Here is a 16,544-nt window from a genome sequence, read left to right as displayed (position 1 = left end):
TCCAATGTGGGTGGGTCAGCGATCGGTAATTAAGCCGAAGCAAGCACCATAAACCCCGTGCATCTAAAATCAAGAGATTTTAAATGTATCTGATAACTGAAAATAGGACTTTATCCCTTCCAAGTTTATAAACAAAAAAACAAAACAAAACAAAAAAAACATGGTAAGCTTTAATTTCTCCTTCTCCCCTCCTTCCTAACACATAGGAAAATGGCTCTTGGTTTTAAAGAAAACAAAGCTAGAAATCTCTGCGTCAGATAACAGCCATCGGTTAAAATAAGCAGAGGGCAGTCGTGCAAAAGTAAACATGAAAATAGAAGTTTAATGATTCCTGCAGTTACCACCTGTTAGTACAATTCAGCGAGGTGATGAACACGTCTGAGCAGCTCATTAACGGCCACCGTTTATTGACTGTGTACATGTGTCAGACGCTGTTATGGATTATCTCATTCAATCCTCAGAGCGGCCCTTTGCAGTAGATACTAGGAGCCCCCTTTCTGGTGAGGAAAGGCATGTAGCGAGGCTGGAAACTGGACCGAAGTCACTACCCAGCTAGTCAGTTGCAAAGCGGGACCGTCATGTCACGCAGTCCTGTCTGGTGTCCATCTCATGCTCTCATCCCAAATTTAGTGGAGAAGATATCAATCTCTGGTTGTTAATTAGCACCAGCTATCATGGGGTTGCTTATTCGATGAGCCGACTGCATCGAAAACAGTCGTCATAGCAAAGTTGGATGTAGCACTGCCTCCTGCCTAGCCATGTTCTGGGTGCTTTGCATGTGTCAATTTCTATGACCCTTGCAACAACACGAAGAGGCAGGAGACTGAGCCACCAGAAGGGTTAGCCACTTGCCCCGAGGTCCCATGGGCAATGAGTGTAAGAGCAAAGCTCCCAGCCCAGACAGCCTGGTGCCTCTGCTCTTGGCGAGGAGTCTTCGTCTGGACGCACACTAAATCCACGCCCACGGTGGTACCAAGCCCAGCGCATTCTGAAATGGTCCCACCACCTCAGCACGCCTTGGCAATGAGGTGGAAACTGAAAAAAAAAAAAAAATCAATGAAGTCTGTGATCAATATGAACAACCTAATGTATTCTTGAATTATTCTGCTCAATTAAGTTTCTATTATGGAATTTAATCCTCATACCTGGCAAGTAAAAGAGGAATAAAAAATGATGGGTATGTGAAATTAATCAAATAACGTGCCAAATGACTCTCATCAGCTAACGCATGCTTCTCATAACGTAACACATTGAAAGAGATCTATGGCATTGTGTGGCTACATTTGCAGAGGCCGATGCTCTGTTTGGTACTCCAGGCCCAGAACATAAGCCTGTTCTGAACCACAGACCAACGTTCATTAACCTGAGAGGCAAACGCCAAGTGTTTGATGCCCTGATGCTGCTGTCTTGGGCAGCTGTTGAAGTCTAGCATTAATCTCCCCACTCTGGTGAGCCTGGAGTTCTATGGAGAAAGTAAGAGGGTTTCGGTGGCTGGACAGATGTGGTTTTCTCTCTGTGCTCTTCCCTGATGATCCGCATGTGGCCAAGCGTTCAGTTTCTGAGATGTTCATATTGAGTGAAAGACGTCACGTACTGATAAACATCTAACAGCTTTTCTTTTCTCTTTTCTTTTTCTTTCTCCCTAGGTATCCCCAGCATTTCCAGTATTGGTAGTAAGTAAAAAAAAAAGAAAAAGAAAAAGAAAAAAAATCCCCGAACCTGGTCTTGGCTAGCTTTGCTTTGTTGTTCGGCTCCTCAGATCTGTTTTCCCGGCATCCATTTCTGATGTATCTTCACGGTGGGTCGGGTTGTGTTTATTCTCTGCACGGATATGATAACATCACAGATAAGACACGTATCTGTGTATACTCCTCTGAGGATTAGGCTCTCCTGACTGCCTTTGAGCGACGAAGGCTACCTGCACAGAGGTGCAATGACTCAGGTCACCTTAGTGCATGTCGCAGAAGCATAAACAGTCCGGTTTACCCAGACTTAGTAACCAACACACAATTGAACTCTCTCCCTAAGACCGGGTATGGACTTCCACCATAATTTAGAAAAGCAGAGAGTGGAGGCCACCGACCGCTTCAGGCGTATTCATTAGAATCTGGGGGGAAATACCGCCACACCAGGGGGAGGGAATTTCACTGACGCACTAAGCTCAGTCTTTGTGAAGACCTGAAAGATGCTAGTTTGTGATCACGAGTCTATCTGGGGGCATGAAGGAAAAAAAAAAATAATCGGTCTGTTTCTCCATCCTAAAACACAATGGCCCATGTTTATCTGGTTACGTAGGTATAAGTTTGCTAAGGAAGAAGCATTAAAAATATATATAGCCAGACTTTAAGAGTCAGGCTACTAGAAATCTGTGCCAGAAATCTTTTCATTTAGAAATGGAGGCCACGGAAGGAGACACACCTGACCAGCCCTCTGTGGGACTGTCGTCCAGCACCACTGCACAGCATTTTCTAGCGAAGAGGGAGGGGCAGGCTGTGGCTTCCACCACGTATATATTAATAAAACGACACCCCAGCATTAGCCCCAAAAGCTCACTGAAGAAATGCCCCCAGAACTGCTCAGAGCAGAATCTCGCCTATTTTTACACGTCGCACCATTACTGATGACCAAAATCTTTGTATGACCCACTGGAAAGACAGTGCCGAGGAAGCCGAGATTAGGCACTGTGGTAGACAGGAGGGTTTCCACGGCGGTCTCACCCCTCGTCGGCTGGTCCTCTGGCCTGTGCCCCGCAGGTGACCGCAGAGTGACAGGCTGACGCATGACTATCCCCAATGCGCAGCTAGAAAGCCGTCCTCGGGTCATGTAGATAAAACTCCCCGAGTCCTACAAAGGCCTCAGCCAGGTGTCCCAATTTATAGATCACCCCTGTCGCCCTCCGCGTGCGAGCAGGCCCGGGCACGTGTTCAATGCCGTGACAGGCAGCGGCTTTGCAAACAGAAGCGGAGCGCTCACGCGCACAGACACCAGCCCACGTGGCCACCTCCTCCTCGGCGCGATCTCGTTGAGACGCGTCACTGCTGGCTACGAGCTTGCAGATGAAAACCTTCAGCTCCACGAGGCTGGTCTTCCGGCTTCCGGGGCGCCCTTGACATTGGCCGAAGGGAAGAGACAACCCGCCCCGTGCGCCTTTCCGGCCTTCACAGTCACAGCTGCACGTGCATCTCAGAAAAACAGGGAACCAAGGGGGAGCGAGGGAGCGAGGCAGGTTACCGAGGCCGCCCCGAGGCTCGGCCGGCCCCAGGCTTCAGAAATGGATGGACGGAAAGCGGGTCTCCGGGGCCGGGTGTGTCTCCGTGGGCGTGTCGGTCGCGTGCTGCATGGACCTCTGACTGTGCCACCCACTCCGCCATCCCCATCCAGCCGCCTCCACCTCATGCGCCATCTCTGAGCATCAGCAGATGTTGACCTTTTACACCCCGAGTCGGGAAATTCCAGTTCTGTCGTGCTTTGTTTTATTTCGAAATCACTGGTGACCCGAAAGGATGCTTCGTTGTGCCTTTGGAAAACAAGTTAGCCTTTGTTAGCAGGAACCGTAGGAAAACTGAGCTCCTTCCTACCTAACCCAAACCCTCGAACAAATACAGTGACAGCCTGTAACCTGCGTGCCCCGAGCCTCTGGCTGTTGTGCTTGACGTGCAGTGGGTGTGTCCTGAGATTTCTCCAGCAAACAGGATGTCAGGGCTGCCAGAGGCCACCCGCACGGGGACTAGCTTGCCTTTGGCCTGGCGTTCAGGTCAAGAGACTGACGATGAAACCATCAGAGATGATTGTCTCTCTAGGCTCCTCATTCGCACGTTCCTTCTCTGTGGGCTCGCAGGTGTTCCGGTGGGTCCTCTCCTCTCTAAAGAGCAAAGAGTTCACGCAGGACATGGCTCACTGTCCATTCCAGAGGGCGCAGGAAGGGGGTTTCCGGGGGACACACCTTGGCCAGGGTTTCTCCTTTTGTGCCACAGAAGGAATCAGTAGACCCAGTCCCCACCAAGTTTAGGGAAAGATGCCGCCACAGCAGATGTGACACCCATGAGAGCCATCGTCAAAGCGCATCTCAAGGAAAATGCATGATGTCTCTTATCGACGTGAACTATTGACGTACGCAACCATAAGTTCACATACATACGGTGGCTATGCATTTGGGAGCTTTAGTAGATTTCAGCCTAGATCCCGAACTATCAGAACCTGTACTGAGGGAGGTTCAGATGCCTGGACAGAGCGGTCATCCTTTCCGATCATCTGCTGCAAGTTTTTTGTTTTGTTTTTTTAAAATCAATTTCCCATTGAGGTCATCTGTACCTGCTGTTTTTGATCTGTCAGGGAATAGGTTTTCCAGTCATCCCAAGGGTATTTGATTTAAAACTTGGTCATTTCGATGTGCTTTGGCCATGGCTGAAAAAACACTGGTGATATTGTCAGCAATTCATGAATCCCAAAATAGACCTGTAGCTTTTTTAGCCTTGTGACCTCCAGTTACCTGATGTGGTGATAATTTATTCAGGGTTCTTTTTTATATATAACATGTATCATGCACTTATAAGTAAATATTCACGATTTTTTCCAAGTGAACATTTGTTAATGCTGATGACCCAAAATAATAGCAGGTTTGGTATGGGTGTCCTGATTAAAGTGGTAAATTAATGATCACCTTCTAGTATTATCTGACCCTCCATCCTGAAAAGCAAGTGCTTTCACTGCTTAGGTTAAACAGTAGGTTACAGAAAATATAATTAGAACAACAAGAATTGGCCTAATGTGCAGATAGGTTTGTGTGGGTGATTGTCACAAAAAAAGAAAAGCAGACAAGGTGAGTCAGAGGTTTAAAGGTAGACTATCCATCGGAATGAAAGATCTCACCGCAAAACACCATTTCAAAACACTGAGAATTTTGTAATAAATCAAGCTATGTCTTTAAGAAGCAACAAACGGAGAGAGCAACACATTTTGTAAACCCAAGTATACATTATTTCCTTCAATTCCATGCAGATGCTTGACAGCGCGGCGCAGAGAGCTTGGAATGTGGGTGGAGGGACGTGGCTGTCCACTCCTCTCCGAAGTGCTCAGTTGGAAACACTAGTTCGCTTAAAGGAAATATTCCATGTTCCTGTTTTCTCTTGTAAGGGACATGGGGCTTCACCACAGAGTTAACAATTCCTCTCTAATTTCACTTAATTGGCAGGACCGTTAAACAAGGGAGTTGTTACCGGCAGGACCCATCGGTCAGCCTGTCGAGAAAGCCCCGACATGTTTTCATACTTGAAAACGTTAGACGCCGGCTGGAGACCTTGTAGAGGTTGCTCCCCATACAGCATCCACGCACTCCTGTTCGGTCCCGATGTCCTGGGGAGACCCCGGGGCGCGAGGAAAACAACCAGGTTAATCACCTCGCCACCCAAGGGTTATTAGTAGTCAATCTCCTGCTGCCCAGCGAGCTGCCGTGTTTGTTTTCTTCCCTTCGCTTTAATCCTTCTAAATCCCCCAAGTAAGAGTTGCATTTGAATTGCCCTTTAACTAATTAGGTTTTATATAACAGTGGGGGAGGGAGGTGGAGAAAAATGATCCAACTAGAGTAGTGCTACGACACATTGCATGGGGAGCGACATTCATTCTGAAGTGTTTGCTGATGTTCTAGGAGAGCTAAGGTCCCAGGGGAAGTACCTCTGGGGCTTCATTCTCTCACGTCCCCTGTGTCCTCATCTCAGACCCATTTCATACTTGTGTGACTAGCATCTCACATTCATGCAGCCTTCTGTGGTAACCCTAAAACTGAATGAACATTAGGACACAGCTGCTTCCTTAACCCTGAGGCATAAACCAAATAGTGACATGAAGGAGGGGGGGAGTATCCCCTACCTTTAAAAAAAAAAAATACCCAAGAGGTTTAGCGATTTTTATTGACAACGGCCCACCTTGAGCAAATCTCTTTCTCCTGCGTTAATCTTTTCCCAAGTGAATGTACAATGTCAAGCCGCTTTTTAAGTGTGAGCTGATATCCATAGCTGCTGTTATCTCTATGGAGTGGGAAGGGACTGGGAATTCCCAGCTTAAATCAAGATCTGCCAAGTTTTCGGAAAGGTGCTAGGATGAGTCTTCAAACACGTGCCCACGAACCCCACACTAAGCACGTGGGTATCACTGACGTGTTGGGGTACCAATAGTGAGCTGGCCAGTGGACAGCTTCACTTCCTGGGGAGAGCTGGAGCTTCTGCTTAGCACTGGCGGGACCTACTCCCACGTGTACAGAATCCCCTTGGCAGGTGCTGAACGTGAGGCTCAGAGTGCCCGAGAATCTTGCCCAATGTCACATGGCCAGGAAGGCCCATCTGGCTCCAAAAGCTAAGCTCATAACCTTATACCCAGTGGGAAAGGTCAGAAAGAGAAACTGTAGACTTCATGAGTCCTACCCCAGACTCTTTCCAACCCACTGCGCTGCACCTCAGGCCCGGTGACCCCTAAATAGACCCATTTCCGTGTAGGGCCTTCTAGTGTCCTGAACGAAACCGGAAATCCGTCCCTGGTGCGTCACTGTGCTGTCAACAGAAGTTATAAGTACCGCGCCTGAGGAGTGAGGGAGGGCTGTCTTCTTGCGGCCCCAGAGACCTGCACCTGCTGAGGAAGAGGTTGACATGGGCAGATGTCAAGTATGTCGTAGGACACAGGACACTTCGTCCAGTAAGCTGTGCAGAGAATAAAACCTGCTCCTCCTTAGTCTATGACAGTAGAAGTCCATTTGTGTTTTAATCAAGACAGTCACTCACAGCAAAATGACCTACCACTGAACTGTGTCTTCCCGACTCGTTTAATGATGCCGCATTTCTGGGTAACAGCTTGCTGTGGAGACAGTGAGATAACCCTCACAGCCCCAGGGATTTCTTCTGGAGAGTGTTAGGGCTCTCTGTGGGTTCCTTTCTGGACAGCAATAGTCCCTGGGGAACAGCAGTGGGACCCTGTGACTCTGTCCCCACCCACCCCAGAGGGAGCATGCTGGACAAGAGCTCGGTGGGATCCTCCCCACAGTGGCTTCTCGTGTCCGTGGTGGCAGTTTCCCACAGTTTAGAACCAAAAAAAAAAAGTTTTTAAGAAACTTAAAAAACACTGGTCCAACAACATCATTTTCCAGAGAAGACCCTTTAAGGCTTAAATGGACTGTCTACGTCACCTGCATAGTAGCCAAGACCAGAGTCCAGCTCTCTGTCCAGTCTCTCAACTGGGGCTCCTGACATTGTACCACGATGTTCGACCCGGCCTTCCCGTTTAATTAGATTACTAAAGTGTGAAAAGCCACATGGTAGATTATTCTAGAAAAAACCTGATGGGAGAGCATGGTGACAATTTACCCTGTTTTTAAAGGTTGTCCACAGAGTGCGCTGAAAGCCGCCTACGGTTCATGCTCAGCGAATGCCATGTATGATGGAAGATAACTCAACACACTAAACCAACCCTCCCTCGAAAGCTTTCTTGATGAAAAGACATGTTTTTAGCCTTCTGCTTTAAGCTTGCTTTTCGGCTTGACACACTGTGGAGTTAGCAGGAGAGCGTCGGGTTCAGCGATTCTGACACGGTTCTTCCGACTCACAGCACAGTGTTCCTCGGGGCACAGGGTAGGGAAAACCCCTCCCAGAGCCTCCTCCTTATTACGAGGATCTCCATCGTCCTGACTCATGAAGACGAACCCCCTGGTGTCACAACCGAATGGTCACACGGCAGTCTTCTGAGTTCTCTCATCCGTGAAAAACAGGGATGATACGTATGGACTCACAGTCCAAACTGATGTGCTTCTAACCTTCAAAGAAACTTGGAAATTAACATTTTATCTTGAAATGTTAAAAATCTTTTTCACAGTCTTCCAAAATATTGAATAATTTTTAGTGCCTTCTGAATAATAGCATTAATCAATGTAGACTCCGGAACTGGACTATTCCCTAAAGTAAGCTTTTTAGCACATCAGAATCACTTGCTTTGGGAACAATTAGAAATTGCAGAAAACAAGGGGGGCCACACATTATTTTCTCAGCTTTAATTCAGCAGGAGGTGTTTATGCTACTGTTTGGTTTCTATTACAACAGCAAAACCCAGTTAGAATACTAAGAGCTCACATTTATGGAATGCTCACCACAGTGACACCCAACAGGAACTCATTCATTCCTGACTGCGGCCAGCAGGTCGTGTCATCACCCCCTCTTTACAGATGAGAAAGTTAGACACACAGCAGGTAAGGAATTTGTCCAAATGGTAGAGCTGGGATTCGAGTCCAGCCCACGCTCTATGTAAATGTGTCATATCTCAAGTAAATTTGCCCCGAATTGCTGTTTTCTAGGCTACCCATAGATGTAATTTGAAAATTCAACAATGACAATAAGAGTAATAGCATCCAATGAGCATCTCAGGTATTTTGTTTCTTTTGAAGGGAGGCTACTGTGGACTATGCGATTGTGGTCTCCACACTCCCAGAGCCAGTGTCTTTAGGGTCCAGTTCGTTTTCCCAGTTGCATGGGGCCAGGGTCTTTAAGAAGAAAAGGTTATTTTTGAATGATTGGCCATCCACAGTCGCACCAGTTGTATATGGTGATCCCTCTCCTCTCCCCCCCCCCCCGTTAATAATTCATCAACTCCAGTTTGGGTTCACCATGACAATCAAAAGGCTCAAAGTCAGCTCACGCAGCAATGATCTTTCCGTCATGCAGGGAGGAACTCTTCCTTTTCTGGATTCTCCAGGGAGCACACACCTCATCCCAATGGGCTTTGTCCTTCCGTGACTTCAGTGTGATCGTGAGAGGGCCTGTGGGGTGATGGAACCTAACAGCTGAGAGACACCTTAGAGACCTGTTAGTCTCGCGGCTAGACTCTAGCCTGCCTGTCTGACAGATGAGGAAACGGTTCCCGTAACCGACTGAGACCACACCCCTCACCTGCTAACTCCTCGGGCCCTTTGCCTTGCAACCGACTGCCATGTTGGTACCTTTATATTGGCCCAAAGATACTCCCTAGTTAACTCATAAAATAATTAATTCTGCAACAGTTCCCCTGAAGAGGCAATACAAATAACATTTGATGTGTTAGCATTTTTTTTTTTCTATTTGCAATTTCTAACTCCTGAAAACAAGTGGCTTACAGGTAGGAAAAAAAAAAATCTCAGAAGCTTCTTGGATAGGATAATATGGAATTTATCTCAATTATACTATTAATATAGCCTCTAATGTGCCTAATTGACTTCTGGGAATTAAACATTTGTTATAATATTAATTGAATATTTCTGTGTGCTGGCATCTTAGTGTAATAATAGTAACCAGAAAATAACTTGCTAATTTTAAGAGTTTCTTTTTCACTGCAATTATAAAATAAATTTTTAAAGATTAAGATAGTAAATTAAAAATCTCATGATGGCTAAATAGTAAAACAGGTATGCATAGACAGTAAATGCTGTTGGAATTCAGCGGCCACAAATGTCTATATCTTTTTTTTTTTTAGGACTCTTTCCCTTCCAATGAAAAACCATAGCAAATAAATTTGTCCCATTGGAGATATGTATAGATTACATTAGGATTTTATACGATGATGGTTGTTGGTTCTGACTTTTAATTGTTCAGGAAAGTTAGGCATCTCACATAATAAAAATTACTTGGGGAAAATAATGTCTAATTATCTTCCCAGAAAATACATGGGCTACCCTCTCCCTCCCTCCAAGAAACTATCTTAAGTATACAATACAGAAGAATATATTCTAGGTAGGGATCAGATTTTAACAGAGTTGTCTAACTTGATAATTCCATACAGGTCAAGAAGTTAACAATTCAGAAGTAGAATGACTTATATTAATTTTTATACATGTAGGAAGATCCTTAAAATGGAACCCCAGCATCCTAGGAAAAAGAGTCACAAAACACTAAGAAAAGACTCTACTAAAATATTAGGCATACACAATTATTTAACATATTGGAATATGGAAGAAACTTTAATTTATGAATTTAATTTCCAAAACTCGCTTCCAAATTAACGTTAAATTTTTTTGTCTTCGCTTAAATTTCTTGGCAAAGTTTATTCACAAAATAATTAATCACGTTACTTTAAACCCATCAAGACAAACCCATCACTGAAACTTAGCACAGCACCTGTCTTTACCCCTTCTATAGGAAAAAAATAGAACCATTCCAACAAACTGAAATGCTTTTCATTTTGATGCTAAGAATATATAAAACTATAACAATGGTTTGATGTTTTTTTCTAAACAATTTCTAGAAGTCATGTTAATGCCCTGAAAATGCAAATTTATAATTCTTTTTTAAAAAGCAATCATCGCAATCCAAATGGGCGTGTCTTCTCATGCACCCCAAATGCTCAGGTGAAAAGCCCACTCAGTCCACAGCTTGTGTATTTTGCCTATGTTACCAAATATCTACTGAGTGATGACACCTAGGCACAGGTGTGGAAAATTATTACATGCATTTTTTCAGTTTGCAAATTTTGACAGATGTAGTGATATTAACATTAAGATTTCCTTAGCCTGTGTGTGTATACACACAGCACAGAGCAACAGCAGATCAGCTTTCTAACACATATAAAAGAAAAAGTTCTAATGGAAGTTCCAGGACTTACAAGGATGTTATTAGCTGTCATTTAATTATGAAGGAAACAATCTGATCATACTTGTTTACAGTCGCCTAGCCAGTTGATCTCAATCCTTCTATCCTTAGATAGCGACTGAGTGAGGTCTTCTGTGAGGCTCTGCACTTCTCAAAGAGAGCCAGTCTAACTCCGGAGGTGAGAAACAGACCTGTGACATTTAAACTAGCCACGCTGGAACTCGGGTCTGTCCCCGTGGCAGTGAGGAGTCAGGAGCACAGGGACCCACTCCTGGGGCTCAGAGGTGAGCACGCTCCTCGTGGACTTGGGTGGTCCCAAAGGACCACCCAGGAGGTGGTTTTGAGTGATGAACCGGCTGTTTTCATCATCATGGTGGCCTGCGCACCTTAGGAAAATAGTTTTCGAGCTTCCGGTCCTAATCCTGGTTGTTCTGCCTCTCCGGAGTCATGATTTGTTACACTGGTGAATCTTAGAAAGAAATTACATCAATTTTTAGATTAACGGCTCTTGTAATTATTTCTGGGTTGGAACCAATCATTCTGGAAACATATTTTGAGGTTAAAAATATATCGTGGAAACATACGGCACCCAAACATCTGAACCTTAGGCACGATCGGACCCCTCCCCCCAGCCACAACCACCGCCACCGCCACCAGCCACCCCTCCCGTTCTTTGAGAAATTGTGTAAATAAAAGTGGGAAATAAATCCACTTCTTTGCAGAGATAATGGCTCACACTTAAAATGGACCCCAAAGAATCTCTCAGGAAAGACTAATGCAGCCAGTTCATATCTGTAAATATAAATTGCAGAGACTGGAATCCTCAAGTGAGAAATTATTTCTCCTCTGTTATCTTCTGGCTCCAGGCCTCAGCTTTCTATGAGGTTTGAATTGCTGCAGTCCCTCTTTGGTTAGGTGTGAGAAGATGCTACCTACTCTACCGCCAAAGTAAACGTATAGAGCCGGGTTAGGGAAGGGGCTCGAGATGTAATGTCCATTCAATGTTTTGGGAGTCATCAATTGCTTGCTCTTGTTTGGTGCTGGGGTCATGTTTCGTTGAGTGCATCACAGCCGAGTTGAAGAGCAGATGTGTGGTTTGTGTCTTTGTCCAAATGACTTTCTGTTGCAACCAAATGACATAATAGCTGAAAATAATAACATACCCTGATTTCTCCTGATGCATGCAGCTCCTTCCAAGTTTAATAGGATATGGCCGAATATTTCTTCCCTTGAGGTTTCTAACCCAAAACAAGGTAGGAGCATGTAAAGTTCCGACTGATAAAAAAAAAAAAATCCCACATGTTGAGTGGGAACATCCCACATACAATTTTTTTTTTTAGCACTATATAAGAGCGTTAACATAAATGCCACGTCTTTGAAAGAATCATAGTTCGAATATGTTTTTCTCTAAGATGAAGTGTCCCAGAAATACTCCGGTGAGAGATCTGGTGGGGGTGGGGGTGGGGGTGGGGGGATGAGATGACCTAAAAGTTATAAGCGTGTCATTAAATTTACGCGGAGTGTCAGGCAATCCCAGGAGAAGCCCAGAGCTCTCTGCCGTGTGCCCGTGGAGGGCACCACTAATAAGTCTTAGAAGCTTGTGAGCAGCGTAGGCGTCCCTCCGCCATCTCCCTTTCACTTCTGTCAACGGCCACATTCGTTGTGTGGAGGGTCGGGAGGAAATAAACGTCAAGGCAGTATTGCCGCCCCCAGAGGGGACCCATTTGCTGTTCTGGTTGCCCTGTATTGACTTACAGGAATTTGAACCTCTCTCTCTGCTTCTCCCTTTCTCCCTCCCCAACCACATCAATCACAGTGTATTTTCTCTGCTGGGGCTCTCCCTCTTGTAATCTTTCCCGAATTCACAACCATTCCCATCGGCAGCAGCCGTGTTCTGTCTGTCCTCCGGGCAGTCATTATTTCCTGACTTTTTCACATCAAAAAAAAAGAAAGAAATCCACGTGCAGAAGAGACTGACAGACAGCCGTCTGATAGTGCGGGGAGGAGACAGAGCTTTTAAAAACCGGGCGAGGAACTTCCTAGGAGGCAGGGTGATGTTCAATTCCCGCTAACATCTAGCCCAGAGCTATACACAGATAGGCGTGTATAAATAGTTTATTTTGAGAGAAAGCTGTATCCTTTTTGCCTTCTTCCCTCTCACCTAAGAAAAAAGGCCCATCTTTGGCTTCACAACTTCACCTTCCTTCCTAACATACAGGATGCTCCTTTTAAACGCTCATAATACACGTGCAGGGGGGAGTGGGCAAAAGGACCAACCAGAAGCCAGCAGCCGAGCTAAATAACACATTAGCAATTTGTAGAGGAGTCCAGCTCAGAGGGGCTGTCTTCGGTCCTTGATCTGAGTGACGCAGAGATGTCCTAGACGCATGTATTACTTGTAAACAGAATTATCTTAATCATCTGCTCAGAATGAATTTTTTTTTTCAACTTTCTGCCTACTGAGGTGGCAGAGCGACAGCTCAAACTCACCCATTTCAGGGCGATTCTGTGAGGCCTCAGGTGAGGTGTGGCTCTGTGAGACCGTTCACCGTGAGATGTCACTCACTTGGTGTTTCTCACCCAGTCTCAGAGCTTAACAAATTACACCAGACGGGATCCAATACCAAACACATCTCCGGCATGAGTTTCGGAGAGGAGCAAAATTATGCATTGTTCAAAACCCGCAACAGACCCATTTAATTACTTGGCTGTGTTTTCTGTTGAGTGTCAGGGGACCGAGAGCTCTCAGAAATGTCGTTAGTCAATGCCGGCTGCGCTGTTTTAGAATGTGGATAATGAGTTCAAACGAATCTATTTGGGAAGCGGCACAGTTGAATGAGGTGTTTGAACCTGAAGTTTTCAGCTAAACGTGCACTTCCCAGCAGAGGCCGGCCTCGTGCAGCCGTAATTTATCTTGTCGACATCTGCAAAGAACACCAGCCGCTGTCCTGTCTGGGCTCTTTTCACAAGCAGCTCCTCGTGAATAATTGGAAGAGAAATAGCAGGCAGACTTAGAGAAAAATCCATCATTAACAAACCGGTATCACCACAAAGGTAATGAATGTTGAGAAGAAGGCTATGTTTTTGAAAGGGAGACAGGTTCAAGGTGACTCTGAGACTGACATCCAGTGGTTGGCCACTGTGACCCTTTTCTGCGATGTCTGATCTCACTGGTTTATATGTAGGTGAGCATATAGCCCCATAGAGAGAATGACACGGAGAATGAAGGCGATGCTATAGCTCATTAACTCAACACAAACTACTATTACAATAGGGAATCCCAGTCTCTAGAATTGTTACAAAATAAACTTTGCATAAGTGGATGCTTGATTTAATTGGGAATTATTCTGGCCCCTGAAAACAAAGCTTCATAAACTTTAATTCTGGCCGTGTCAAACCATTGTCAGCCGCATACAAGATTTCTTTGGTGATTGGTACAGAGTCCCAGAAAGTAACGTGCAGATAGTCTCTTAATTTAGGGCTACGTTTCAAGTGGGTTGATGATACGTTATTGCAGTTTGAACATTTCAAGATTGTTTCTAATATGCTGTTCATTCTTTTAAACCTATCCAGTTGCTCCCAAAGTAGCTTTGTCAACTGTTTCTTCTGTTCAAGTTGCAAACCACAAGAGAGGTAGGAGTTCTTGGATTCATACAGTGATTTCATGGTGTTACGTGTTGTGAAACATTGCACTGTATGAATCTGGAGTTTCTGTGAAGTGTACCCATCAGCTTATTGGCGAGGCATGCTGACTGATACTGATCAATGCATCCGACAGTACTGAGAATGTCATCTGTAAGGGGGGGGCGGGGGAATGTCATCTGTAAAGGGGAGCTTACTCAGAAATTTGCTGCAACATCTGTTTTCTGAAAAATTAACATGTGAGTAAGAACTATATTAGTGTAGGTTCCTGGACAACACGAATGTTGGAGTATTAATGTTGCTATTTGTTTGCATTAGAAATATGGAAACCCACTTAGAGTGAGTTTCAGGGACGCTTTCTACGAGAACAGAATGGCAAGTTCTGTATTATGGTGCCCGTTTGACATGCTAACACACCCAATACCTTGGAATTTACTTCCAAACATTATTTGGAATGAATCTGAACAAATACCAGTGAAGATCTGCACTGAGTTCAGCATTGATCATGACCCAAATATAAGAATTATGTTACCTTCTTTAAATGAAAGTGAGCAGCATCTTATCTGTGACTCGTGAATGGCCCATTCAGCTAGCCATCTGTCCCTCACAGAGCGAAGGTTTTTTTCAGGAAACGTGAAACCTCTTGTTTTAATTTGGTCTTGTCCCTTTCAATGTCCTCTGTGACAGACGTGTCCTGTTTTCCACCCTTTGACTCTTGAGCAGATGTTATGTTTTCCTCTTTTCCTTTCCCTTTTTTAAGGAAGCACCTCTTACAAGTAAAATATATGTATTAACAAAAATCTGACTTCAGTTTGACCCACTCGGTGAAAATGACCCAAATATCTCCCCTATTCCTCACTGAATGCAGCCGCACCAGTTTCCAGATTTTAATCAACATCGAGCTACATGGGAATAGCAAAAACGATAGTAGCTGAACCATGTCCTACACTTCCCTTACACCGTGCTGTTCTTCCGTGGGGAACACAGGCGCTGCCCTTTTGAAGGGTTTCCACCCGGGTCTGAGACCCAGGGAAGCTGGGTTCTGTAGGAGCTGAGCAGCCCCAGGGCAGGTCCTGAAGCCCCTTTGGGCCTGTGTGTGCCTCCCGGGAGGCAGTCATGGAGGCCCCAGTAGTTGACACAAAGCAACCAGAGAGGTGACAGAGGAGGGACGCAATGGGGACTTGCACCAAGGCCATCTCTTTTATGCGTGTCAAGCACGCTGGATGCACGAGAGGCCCGCTGACCTGGCGATGACTTGCACCCTCCCTCGGTGACTCTCTGGTGTCTCGGTGTCACAGCACTGACAGGGTCCTGGCACACCTTCGGAGGCAGGAAGAAGCCACCTAACGAAGTCGAGCTATCATAGAAAAATCCACTTGGTCCCCAGTGGTGTGCTCGGAAGAGCTTGGGAAGCTGCAGCAGGTTGCGAGGCGGGTGGGGCGGGGTAGGGACCCGAGACGCTGCACTCCCACCTGTGGGCAGGCCCCCTGGGGGCACAGCGGCTCCCTTAACACAGTGCAGTGCAGGGGACATGTTTTAGGGTTCTGATTCATACACCCTCTATCTAACGCCATCTTCCCAAATCCTTTCTTTCTGAGTGACTGAAATGAGTTTTCTCCAGCTCTGACTTTGAATAAGCGTTCCTCATTAAGCCAAAAAAAAAAAAAAAAAAAAAAATCTAACGGGGCCACGTTCAGAATACTCTATCTTATACTGACATAGGTAATGTGGGCAATGGAATAATGTAACTAAAGGCAACATAGGGAACAGTAAGAAAAGAGACAAGGAGAAATGTAAGCCCCTCCTCTTCCCAGCATCCTGTCTTCTCCACCCTCTTTCTCTGCAACCTTCTGTTTGCCTGGCACTTCCCTCTGTCCTGGTCGTCCCCACCAGTCTCAGAAAGAGCCCCTAAACCTGCAGAGAGCTCGGGGTCCCTCCTGGTCTAGAACGCCATCTTTAAACACGCCCGCTTCACAAACAAACGTCTAGCTTCCTTTGCCCTTAACTAGCCAGGGGCTTCCTTAGGACCACACTGTCCTAACTGCCTTACCTGACCTCAGACATGTCTGGTGGGGGATCTGGGTTATCACAGCTTGGGGGTGGAGGCCAGGAATGCTTCTGAGTAGCCTATATTATGCAGAACCACGGAGAATTGTTTGGCCCCAAGGGTCCGTAGCGCGAAGGTTGAGGGGGCCTGCACTGGGCTTCGCGGGGCCGGACCGCGCTCACGCTGTCCCCTGATATGTGAGGTGGTTCTCGGTCACCATGAGTGGACAGCATCCGCCATGCCCTGCGGACCACGCAGGTGTC

At 45.8% G+C, this 16,544-nt stretch overlaps 1 protein-coding gene across 4 annotated transcripts in view; it reads left to right on the top strand.

Moving 5' to 3' along the window:
• NTNG1 (netrin G1) overlaps positions 1-16,544 on the top strand; it is a 304,121-nt gene that overhangs the window by 227,531 nt on the left and 60,046 nt on the right. For 2 of the 4 annotated variants that reach the window (XM_066247204.1, XM_066247203.1), the window contains exons 5-7: positions 1,647-1,673; positions 11,780-11,845; positions 14,166-14,225. In XM_066247204.1, coding sequence (XP_066103301.1) covers positions 1,647-1,673; positions 11,780-11,845; positions 14,166-14,225 — 153 coding nt within the window. The remainder of the gene's footprint in view (positions 1-1,646; positions 1,674-11,779; positions 11,846-14,165; positions 14,226-16,544) is intronic. The other 2 variants (XM_066247205.1, XM_066247206.1) reach the window with 1 other exon arrangement.

This window comes from Saccopteryx bilineata, chromosome 11 (assembly GCF_036850765.1).
Source record: "Saccopteryx bilineata isolate mSacBil1 chromosome 11, mSacBil1_pri_phased_curated, whole genome shotgun sequence".
Taxonomy (NCBI): Eukaryota; Metazoa; Chordata; class Mammalia; order Chiroptera; family Emballonuridae; genus Saccopteryx; species Saccopteryx bilineata.
Note: the sequence above shows the minus strand (reverse complement) of the source record. Positions and strands in the feature narration are given on the sequence as shown.